Source organism: Eumetopias jubatus, unplaced genomic scaffold (genome assembly GCF_037043125.1).
Source record: "Eumetopias jubatus isolate StellerSeaLion01/CBP00866 unplaced genomic scaffold, mEumJub1_p1.0 scaffold_12, whole genome shotgun sequence".
Classification (NCBI taxonomy): domain Eukaryota; kingdom Metazoa; phylum Chordata; class Mammalia; order Carnivora; family Otariidae; genus Eumetopias; species Eumetopias jubatus.
The window spans coordinates 48232966-48244487 of record NW_028274818.1 but is presented as its reverse complement, the minus strand read 5'-3'; the positions used below and the strand labels follow the sequence as shown (position 1 = coordinate 48244487).

At 44.5% G+C, this 11522-nt stretch overlaps 1 protein-coding gene across 4 annotated transcripts in view; it reads right to left on the bottom strand.

The window, feature by feature from the left end:
* Window positions 1-1814: 1814 nt before the first annotated feature.
* ABL2 (ABL proto-oncogene 2, non-receptor tyrosine kinase) overlaps window positions 1815-11522 on the bottom strand; it is a 106693-nt gene continuing 96985 nt past the window's right edge. For 2 of the 4 annotated variants that reach the window (XM_028121565.2, XM_028121566.2), the window contains 7 exons: window positions 10798-10975; window positions 9992-10176; window positions 8393-8545; window positions 7075-7164; window positions 4174-4347; window positions 3404-3637; window positions 1815-3094 (listed from right to left, as the gene is read on the bottom strand). In XM_028121565.2, the coding sequence (XP_027977366.1) occupies window positions 1914-3094; window positions 3404-3637; window positions 4174-4347; window positions 7075-7164; window positions 8393-8545; window positions 9992-10176; window positions 10798-10975 (2195 nt within the window). In that variant the 3' untranslated portion in view covers window positions 1815-1913. Of the gene's footprint in view, window positions 3638-4173; window positions 4348-7074; window positions 7165-8392; window positions 8546-9991; window positions 10177-10797; window positions 10976-11522 lie in introns of all 4 variants that reach the window. The other 2 variants (XM_028121563.2, XM_028121564.2) reach the window with 1 other exon arrangement.

The following is an 11522-nucleotide window of genomic DNA, read 5'->3' as shown; positions in this document are numbered from 1 at the left end:
TATTCTAGCCCAGTTAGCATCATCTCAGCAGTTCAACATTTCCATTATCTGCTCCTGAGCGAAAAACAATGGAAATCTTTCAACGTAACAACGCTGCACTGAAGTGGCTCTCAAAGGGACAGCTATACACTCATTTGCAAAAGACCCCTGAGAAGATGTAGCATTACCTTCATTTAACAGATTAAGAGATGGGGCTGTGGCTTGACAGTGGATCGATGACAGAGCCAGGAAAAAAACTCACAGGTCATCAATGTTCACTTCCTATCTTCCTAAGTTAATGTTCCTTTGGGAGGAAAAAAATAGTGTATTTATTCTTTTGTATCAGGTTCTCCTTGGGCGGGTGGGGAGTGGTGGTCGTAAAGCTTTAAAAAGAGAATGAAGTGTTAATTAAAATTAGACCTGATATCAAGAATATGAGTAGTATCTAACCGATTAGGTTCAGTTCCATATGATCCTAATTAGTTTCCATAATAATAACTGAATAGGAAAGGAAAAGGCCCATTTTTCAACAGCAAAACATATTTGGGGGTTAAGTCATTAGGTCTCTAGGATTTAATCAGTGTTTCCTGGAAATGACCTGCCCCTTCAATTATGCATTCTTCTAAGAGAGGTGAAATGACAAAATAAATATCAAAGCGTATTCCCAATAGGATATTTACAGACAAGCACAGCAACGGGGGGGGGGGGGGGATATGTGAAAGGAGAAAAGCATATAAGAATAATTTGGGGTGATTCATTTGAAATCCACAGAGAGTGAGAGAATGTTTCTCCTTGCTCTCTACCTAGCCTGGGTCTAAGGTGATAAGGGAGGAGAAAGGTACAGAGAAATGGCCATTGGGACCGAGTCAGCTTCTCGAAAACTCTCAGTCACAGACCTCTGGACCTGGCCACTGGATTCCAAGAAGAGACCTCCCTCTCTGGTAGTTTAGCTGATAAAGAAATATAGAGCTGCTCAATTCCTTGGCCAGTATGTCAGTATGCAGGGGCACCGTATCAGAAAAGGATTCCTGAGAGAACCTGTACATGACCACTATTTTCAAAATCAACGTTGGTCAATGCCCTGAATACTGCCAGAGATAAAGGAGGACAGCCTGCCCAGCAAAGAGCAGAGAGGAACCACTAAGGAAACCCCTATGCCTATGATTTATAGACGGGCACCAGCAAGCAGAAAGCCAATCCTGGTCCACTAGGAGATAACCTATGAGACGGGGAGAAATGACTTTTGCTCATCAGTGGAGAAGATGTGAGGAGGAAGTTTCAATCTCCCTGACGACTTCCTGCACCAGCTAGCACCCCCATGGGCAAGAGGGCAGGAGCACACCCTAGCAATCTGATCCGCAGTTCTTACTGCAGCAGGGAGCCCTGTGGAAACAGCTGCATTCAACAGCCTCAAAGGAAAGGTCCCTCGGTACATTCCCAGCTTTCCCCTCCTCTGTCCCACCCGATTCATTCGGCGAGGTGGCGCGTCATCACCGATCGTAACCCCCTGGAGCCCCAAGCCAACACCCCAGTGTGTGGTGTGGAATGAGTGCCACCACCAGTCCCCGGGCAGGCACAGGCCTGCGGCCTTGCCGAGAGCAGCCCCGTGTCACCAGCGCATGGCATTCCGGGTAGGAGCAGGCTGGACTGGGTTCTTCGTGGCCTGACACACACACGTTCCCTGATGTTCCGGTGCACCTTCCAATCCTGTCTGCGACTGCTCCACCCCCATCTCATTTCCCTGTCCTATGTGTTTTGCTTTTTGTCGTTTTTGAGATGAACCTGTAAACGTGAGAACTCAGAGATCTGAGGTACTTCACATAAACACACTCAAGTATCAGTCTTTCATTTTTTGAAAACAAGAACACAGGAAAACAAGCCCCTCTCCCTCTCCCCTCAGAGCTGTGAGCGTCTTCCCACGAGGCTCACAGTGGCTACCTCTGTACCACGTCGCTGATCTCCTGTACACATGACAATAAGTTATTAAGGACAGGGTTGGCCCCGGGCACGCCGGCAGCCGCTGAAGACACCTGCAGCTCCTGCAGGCTGAGTTCCAGTTTGCTCACAGCCTCTCGGAAAGCAAATTTGTTGCGTGTTTGAGGGATGCAGTCCACATAGCCTGAGCAGTAGTCGAGGAGCTGGTGGCCAGTGTCCACGAGCTGGCTGTTCGGCACAGGCTCCGTGATGGCACTGGACAGTAGGTCAGCACATTCCAGCAGGGCCTCTTTGCTGATTTTGTCTGCTGAGATTTTCTCAGCCACCTGTTTGGTTTTTCTCAGAGCCACTTTAGTACCTGCTGTGCCATTAGCCATTTTGGCTGGCGAGATGGAAGATGTGGGCAGAGGCACTTGAGGGGGAGGCATCACTGGCCTCCCGGCTTTCCCACCGCCGGGCACTGCCCCCGGAGCGGCCTTTTTCCCTCCTTCCTGTGTTTCTGCCATGGGCTGTCCTGCAGTTGAGGCGGTCGGCTCTTCCATGGGGTCTGCGCACATGGACGGATGCTGCAGTAGTCTCATCACTGGGGGTGGGGGTGGGGCACACTTTGGTTTTACCCGTCGGGGTCGGTCCTTGTCTCCAGAGGATGTGACCTGATGCTCAGATAAGAGTTTGAATTTATTGCCCTGAGAGTCTGTGCCAATGAGCTGCACGTCAGCTGGAGTGTGCTTCAGAGTGGGTGAGATAAGGACTGGCACTTTGTGGTTGTGAGTGGTTGGGAGGGCTGCTGCAGCCTTGGCCGGAGAAGACCAGCCTGTCTGCTCGCCATCCTCTGGGACTCCAGCCATGCCAAGTCGCGCCCCACCATTCCTCTCCTTGCTCTTTGGGGCGGCTGCCACTCCAGCCACCCCCGCCCCTGGAGAGTCCTTCTCTGTAATGGCTGGATCCCCAGAGGGGGTTCTGAGAGGAAGAGCCGTGGCTCCTCTGGGCAAAAGTTTGGCTTTTGGTCTCTCCCTACTTGGAGCAGCACCTTCCTCTGATTTTTTTGGAAGCATGTCATTGGCCCTGTCCACATTCTCTTCTGGCTGAGAAGAGGTGGACACTGTCCTTTCCAGCTGGAGTTTGGACCTCTGGCAGTTCCTGGGAAGGGTCATTGCCATCCTATCCTGCTCTGGAAGCCCTGAGGACATGGAAGATGTAGAGTTTGACCTTGGAAAAGGCTTGGAAGTGTCATCACTGGCTGTGGGTTTCCCCGCTCGTAAGCCCAGTGTCTTTTTGATTAAGCGTGGTGTAAAGAAGCCTGTGATGCCAGACCACCCGCCCCCAGCAGTGCCACTGCCCCCGCCCCCACCACCATCGTCATTACAGAGGTTCCTCTGTGCAAAGCTCCCCCCAAAGCACTTGGGTGGCACCAGATTCGCCTCTTGCTGGGCAGGAGTGAAAGAGAACCCATCAGCATGCTGTAGAGAAGCAACAGATGAGAAGTTACCCGTGAGTTCATATTTCTTGTGGGGTTGATTCTCCATTTCTCGGAAGGAGCTGCTGCGTTTGGGGGGTGTGGGAGCATTTCTCTTTTTCATGAAGGAGCTGAAGAAGCCTCCCTTCCTATCCCTGGTGAAGCATGTCTCTTTGGCATCTTCCAAGAGGCTGCTGGGTGACTTGTCTCTTTGTTTTCGAGGCAATGCTGGGGACCCACTAGGGGCCTGTGCACCTCTAAGGAACCCTGATGAGAAATGGCCAATCAGTAATGTGAAAGACAAACAGTGACTCCATTACACTTGAGTAACTAAGGCTTCACTGTAAGTTTTGTCAGGATCTCTTAAATGTCAGGTATTAGCAGGACTCAGAGGAAACTAATAAATATGTTATTTCACACCGATGAGTTCCAAATACAACATGGGATATAAATGCGAAGAAACAACCTGCTGGTTTTCACCTCGACATCTGTCTTTTCTCTAAAAACCACAGCACACCCTGGCCTCATCTATCAGGCTCAAAGAAGCAGTTTTTGCCAGAACTGTAAAGACGCTAAGCGTCTGGGACTTGGGAGCTGAGGAAAGAGAGCGGGAGGCCGAGCTGTGGGGCGGACGGAGAGAGCGGGACTACCGCTGGCACTGCGGGGCCGGGCACAAGAGCGGGAGCTGTTTCAACGCCAGCCGGTCCCTCCTCAGGGAAGACGGACAGAAAGGGGAGATCGAGCATCATACCCCAAGGTTCTTGGAATGAGACGTTTCATTCTACTCGCCTAGTGACCCATACCTGGTGCTGAACTAGAAGCAGAATTTTCTGTGGCGTCCTGTGCCCCTTCGATATTCTCCTTGTTCTCCCCCTGCTTCTTGAGTGTCCGCATCTTGGAAGGAAGTACCGGCAGTCGGGGCAGGTATGGGACAACAGATGAGGCGGCGGCAGCTCGCCCAAGCTCCTCAGCTACCTCTGTGAGGAAGAAGGGACTGATCAGACCAGTGTCATGACACAGAAAAGGTTTTCTTTTCAGAAAAGATATACAACTGAGAAAAAAAACTGGAGAAAAGAGCACCAAAATATGTAATGGAATCACAGAGTATGGACTCTTTTATGTCTGGCTTCTTTGGCTCAACACCATGACTGCAGATCCCTCTGCGCTGTTGCACGTGGCAGGGGCTTTCATGCGTACTGTCCAAACGTGTGAATCTACCAAAATCAGGCCGTTCCTCTTTTGATGGATATTTACATTATTTCTGGTTTGGGGCTATTGTGAATATGCCGCTAGGAACACCCGGCTACGTGTCCTTTGCTTCAGAATCGTACGTACGTCGGCTGGGTACATACCCAGAAGCAGGACCGGTGGGTTACAGGGTGCACATAATTCAGCTTCGCTGGGTCCTGCCAAACTGTCTCCCAAAATGGCTGTATACTCCCACTAGCACTGTATAAAAGTTCTGGTTACTCTGCATGCTTGCCAGAGTTTGATATTATGAGGTTTTTGGGTTCGATTTTAATTTTAGCCATTCTGGTGCTAGGATACAGTGCTATCTCATTGTTCCATTTTGGACTTCTCTGATGAGGAGTAATGTTAAGAAGCATGGTTTCATAGGCTTTCATATCATTTGACTAGACTTGTTTACTGAGTGCTTGTTCAGAGGCTGAACAAAGCGGATAGATTTCTGGAGTTACTTTTATTTTGAGGTTGTACCTTACACCAAGAAGGAGGATGGATACATTTCATTTCATTTCATGCAAATGAAGCAAATGAGGCTCCTGAAAAAGTGTTCACCCTTTTGAACAGGGTTATGTGTTTTGTGGCTTCTACTAGGGCAAAGGCATGCTTTGCTATTCATTCCTGAACAAAAATGAAGCAAGTGAGATCAACTAAATTGTGATATATTGTGATTTTTCTTACATTTTTGGGCAACTATTTTAAAAATTGACTCCCCCACAAGAATGGGTACATGGCATATAACCCAAGCCAGGCCAGCGAGACTCCTTTCCTACGCTGCTATATACAGCATCTGGGAGACAGACGTAAGCATGAAGATATGACCTCAAGGATGCTAGCAACTGTGCCCCATGCCTCTTCGAAGATTCTGAGGATGAGATCAACGTAGAGGCAAAAGTAAAGTGATACTGGGTGGGAGTGGCTGGGGAAGGAGTAAGTCCCGAAGCTACTTGAGTCTGTGGCTTCTACTGACTCTGAACCACACAAGGGTCTGGTTATGAGCCAATAAATCCTCCTTCTATTGCTTTGGAAAGCTTGAGTTAGGTTTCTTCCACTCACAACTAACCAATAAATACATCTTTTTAAGGTAGGAACTATGTCTTATCTCTGTGTCTTCAGTAAAGTGCTTGCCACAGATTAAACGCTTAATAAAATACGGGTTAAATAATCTTAAATTTCTTGTTTAGCAATTTTGAATTGCAATTACCTTTGAAACTTGATAATGGTTGATTTTCTAAAAGGATAGAACATTTTCAAGAGAAACAGAAATATTTAACTAAGGATTCAACAGAAGTTAAAAGCTGACACAGAAGCACCAAAGAAATGGAGCCTATGATTCCTACCACTTGAACTCCACATGAGGCAAAGCACAGTGAGGAAAGAAGAGGGCCGTGAGGGGCAGCTGCTCAGTCTGGCCCAAAGGGTGATGTGCACAAGTTTCAGCTAGCAAAGGACTAAGAAGAAAATACTTTTCATTCAACTTCAATGTTGTACTTTTCCCTTTCTTATCAGAAATGATATTTCGCTAATGGAAGACAACAAAATTCAACTTGCCTGATTTCCTCTTCTTGTATTTTAAAACCTGAACTTAAGTCGTAAGCTCTATGTTCAATTATGAAGGAAAGAAAAAATTTGAAAAATATGTGCAAAACTCTGGAGCTGTACTGAAGAATCCAATCAGCACACATAACTAAGAATTCTGTTTTTAGCTCTCTAGGAACAGCCTGTCTACATAACAAGTGTACTGTCTGACTTCAGCATGTAATTGTAGAGTCGCCGTGTACTCATGTCAGAAGCTGCCTGCAGGCACCCATACACCGGTTTTTCAGATACGAAAAGGGCTCTCACTGTTCATAGCTTAATATGCTCATTTTTAAACTATTTTCCATGTCAACATATTTTAGAATATCATTTTAAATATTCAATTGTGTGAATGTAATAATTAGCATCCCACTGGATTTTTAAATTGCTCATTTTTCAATATTAAAAACTACACGCTGATGTAACATCCTTGTAGCTAAATCTTTATTCATACCCTTAATTATTTCCTTAAGATCTATTTCCAGAAATGAAATTTCTGGATATTGCTTTCATGATTTGAGTTTGCTACTGTCTTTGTAGATATGGTTCAGGGAGGTGGAATATTCTTCATACTCATTTTTTCTTCCCTTCCATATATGGTTAAGTGTTGGTGCTTTAAGAACTACCAAACTTCTTCTCTTTATGAAGAGACTGAATTCCTAATTAAAATACAATTTCAATGTTAGAAATAAGCTTGAGACAGAGACACATTTAAAAATAGCAAAAAAAAAAAAAAAGGACAAAACAAGAATAAAGGCCAAGAATTAATTCAGTCCCCTGAGATGGAGTCCCAAACTAGAGGAGCCTATCATTTTTGAAATGTTAATTATCACCCCTACCACCACCCAGACCTGGCCACCACCAGTAAACTGCCAGATTCCCACCTTCAGAAATGCTGGAGTCATGGAACATGGTTTCAAAAGCCTGATGTGTTTCAGCAAAAGAAGGCCTGTCGGCAGGGCTCCACTTCCAGCCTATGTAACAAAGAAGGAAATACTGAAAGCTCCTTTCAGAAATTAAATATCCAGTGGCACACCTGTGAGTGAGGCTACTGAAGCAGAGGTCCAGGATGTTCACAATGACAGTGAGGCGGCTGCTTCTCAGTTCCAGACTCAGGTGTAATAAACCATTTCCTAGGGCTGGTCCTTCTATTCTTTCTACTACAGGGATAAAGAGGGGTAGGGAAATGGTTTCTAAAATGGAAAGTTGTTTTCTACTGGAAAAATGAAAGAAGTGAGACCTATCTTCAAACTCATTCTAACCTTATAATCAGCTGTCCATGTTCAGAAATATAACGGGATATCAGAAAGGAGGAACTTAAGAGTTCACTTTGACAAAAACAGGACAATAGGGAAAATAACAAGACATATGCTTAAACACAATGCAATTTAATTCCCTACTCACCTTCCAGCTTTCTCATCTGTAAGAAGTCAGATGCTTATGTTTATTCATGAGAGGTTACTTTCAAGTATTCTACAGTCTTTGGTAATCATTTTTATCTGGTTGAAAGCAGCCTTCCCCTACCCAAACTCTAAACCCAACTTTTTTTTTTTTTTACAGATTTTATTTGACAGAGAGAGACAGCGAGAGAGGGAACACAAGCAGAGGGAGTAGGAGAGAGAGAAGCAGGCTTCCCACTGAGCAAGGAGCCTGATGTGGGGCTTGATCCCAGGACCCTGAGATCATGACCTGAGCCGAAGGCAGAGGCTTAACGACTGAGCCACCCAGGCGCCCCTAAACCCAATTTCTTATTATCCTTATTATGCAACTGGTTTGAGGAAATTTAGTCAATACATGGACCATGGACAACTGTTGTTAGGATTCCAATTAAACTTGATGGTTTATCATATATGCCAACTGGCTGATCAATGACCAACCTTTTTTTTTTTTTTTTAAAGATTTTATTTATTTATTTGAGAGAGAGAGAGCCGGGGGGGAGGAGGCAGAGGCAGAGGGAAAAGCAAACTCCCCGCTGAGCTCAGAGCCCAACGTGGGGCTCAATTCCAGGGCCCTGAGATCATGACCTGAGCTGAAGGCAGACGCTTAACTGACTGAGCCACCGAGGCGCCCCTGACCAACCCTTTATATGTCAGGAGGTTGGATTAAATCTAACACTGAGAGGAAAACAGTTTCTTATTTTGTTAATCATGCTGAATCACTGACTTAACCCTTCAAAATTAAAATATAAAAGAAAACACTCACATGCTCTCATAAGTTCATAAACCTTAGGGGGGCATCCTTCAGGTTGTTCCATTCGATATCCTTTTTCCAATAGATCATACACCTGAGACAGGTCAATACCTGGATACGGTGACATTCCATATGTAGCAATTTCCCACAACAGTACCCCGAAAGCTGCAAAAGGGATTTTAAAAAAAAAGCTGAATGTTTCTTCTCTGATTTGTTATCTATTTTATACTATTAGGTAACTTCTCTTCAAATTTTGGATAACATTCACACTGTTACAACATTAGTATACTCTTCTAATTCTTACAGCATTCTAGTTCTTACAGCTGAACTTGTCCTTCTAAGATACCTGCCACAAAATGCTTCAGATATAACCTCAAGGCTGTTTCTGTAAGTTTCCCAATTTTTTTTTTTTTACAGATTTTATTTATTTGACAGAGAGAGACACAGCGAGAGAGGGAACACAAGCAGGGGGAGTGGGAGAGGGAGAAGCAGGTTCCCCACTGAGCAGGGAGCCCGATGTGGGGCTCGATCCCAGGACCCTGGGATCATGACCTGAGCTGAAAGCAGACGCTTAATGACTGAGGCACCCAGCCACCCCCAATTTCCCAATTTTTTAAAAAAGAGTTTTTATTTAAGAGAAAGAGCATGCATGAGCACACATCGTGTGAGTGGGGATGGGAGGGGCAGGAGAGGGACAGAGAATCCCAAGCAGACTCCCCACTAAGTGCGAGCAGGGCTCGATCCCACGTCACCAAGACACCAAGATCACAACCCAAGCCAAAACCAAGAGTCCGATGCTCAACCAACTGAGCTACCCAGGTGCCCCATAAATTTTCCAATTTTTATTTAGATCCCTTTTACTGTAGTGAGGGAGAATAAATTATGACCATAAAAGTCTGGGACGGAACCAAACTACTCTTAGAACAGTCTATGATCTATTTAATGAGTTCCAGTTTTTAGATCAGCTAATATTAAAGGAGTAAAATAGAAATGAACTCCTTTAAAATCAGGGGGAAAAATCACACTAGCAAAGAAAATTTGGTTGATTTTGTCACACATTATTTCTTAGTTTGAGATTTCTGGTAAAAGTGATTTAACATCTTACAACTATTTCTGCTGGCCTACAACCCAAATTTCTATACCTGTTCAGTCCATGAGCCTCTGCTAAATGAGACTGCTTTCCAGGGCAACCAAAACAAGATGAGTTAGTTACAAGGATAAACTCTAGGTGCAATTCCATCATGCCTTCTTTGAAAAGAAGAGGCTACTCTGTGTCACAGTACTCAGAAAATGAGCTATGGAAAACAGGGAGCTTCACAGAGAGAGGATCAGTAAAATTCCAATGCAATCCTAGATCTAGACTATGAGCTTCCTGAAAGCAGGGACTTGTTTTTTTTTTTTCCCCACTTTCTTCTTTACATTTTTCTATGCTAAGTGCCTAACACAATGCCTGGCAGATAATAGGTATTCAATAAATTCTTGCTGAATGACTGATGAAGGATGGGGGTCAAGGCAGAGTTTACTGATTACATAAATGAGAAGCTCTAAATAATTAAGAACATTTGTTTAAAAACATAAAATGACAGACACAGAAGCCCCTTCCGACCTTACCCCAGACGTCAGATTTAATTGAGAAGGTATTGTAGGCAAGACTCTCTGGTGCTGTCCATTTAATAGGAAATTTGGCTCCCGCATGAGCAGTATAGGTGTCTCCAGTCATCAGTCTACTCAAACCAAAGTCAGCCACTTTTACCACATGGTTTTCTCCCACTAGGCAGTTACGGGCTGCAAGATCTCTGTGGAGAAGAGAACCCTGATGTGATTCCATTCAGATGGTGAGGAAAATGGTCATGAACACTCTCTTCTCGGTTCTCTGCGCTACAAGCAGAGTTGGTAAGTCCATGCTGACAGACACAGCAGCATCTGCTGACAGCTGCTAACATGGCAGAAAGTCACTAATTATCTGTCACTTGTAGAGTCATCATCAAGAGGCAGTTGTGATACTAGAATGAGGCAGACTTCAGAAAATGGCTTCCTATTTACGAGTACACTGAGAGAGGTTTCAGAGGTGAGCAAAAGATGCTTTTCTACAAGGCTTTACTTTAAGTTCTTTACCAAGATAGAAAACTATTTTTAAAATTAAGCCATTAGATAGAGCAAAAGGCTCTTCGAAATGGTCCTGGGCAAAATAAAGAGCATTCTGTTTTGAGAATTAGCAAAGGCCCATTAATACTTTAACCAAAATACAGTAGGTTTATAAGCTGGAAATCACATTATAGTAGGCAAGCCCTATGAAAGAGAAAATTGCTTTTCTGAATCATCTGGAAATTTCTGGGAAGGTTCTCACATTCTTTTATTTGCACCTCAAGCAAGGTAGCTTCATGGTTAGTCACAGGCAATAACCAGGCTTTACATACCTATGGATGAAATTCTTCTTCTCTAGATACTCCATTGCAGAAGAGATCTGAGTGGCCATGTACAGCAGGACAACTGCAGTCACCTCTTCTCGACTGCATTCTCGGAGATAATCAAGCAAGTTGCCATACGGCATGTACTCAGTCACAATGTAAAATGGTGGCTCCAAAGTACACACACCTGATAGTTGAAGAACAGAGCTTGTTTTATTAGTATATTTCCAAAAATTCCCAACCACTTCAGCAAGAATAACAGACACATTTTAAAGTCTAGCTCAGCAGTTATCTTTTCCCTTCTCACCATCACATTCTCCTAAAATAACACAGCAAAGTTAAGATGAAGGTGTTGTTGGCTTCCACGACATCATTCTCTGGAAATCCACATGCATCTGAGTATTTGCCTGTTTGGGCAAAAGCATTAATTCCATAAGGGGTCAAGAAGACCAAAATGTCTTGAGTTCTGTATATGCCTGTGATTCCCATCCTCACCTGCACACTAACAATATCTATCCAAAACTAACAGCAACTGTGTGTATGTTGAAGAGCATGTGAGCCCAGCTCGTATCATGCTTTGTAAAAAGACTGCTTCCATAGTCAAGGATTTCACTGATACACGGCAGATTCCTTGTAAAGAATCAACAAGAGACTATTTCCTTTGGGACAATTTGGCTCAAGGTGAACCCCCAAAGAAACTGGCCCTCCTCTCAAAAGGGCTGAGAGTTCAGTCA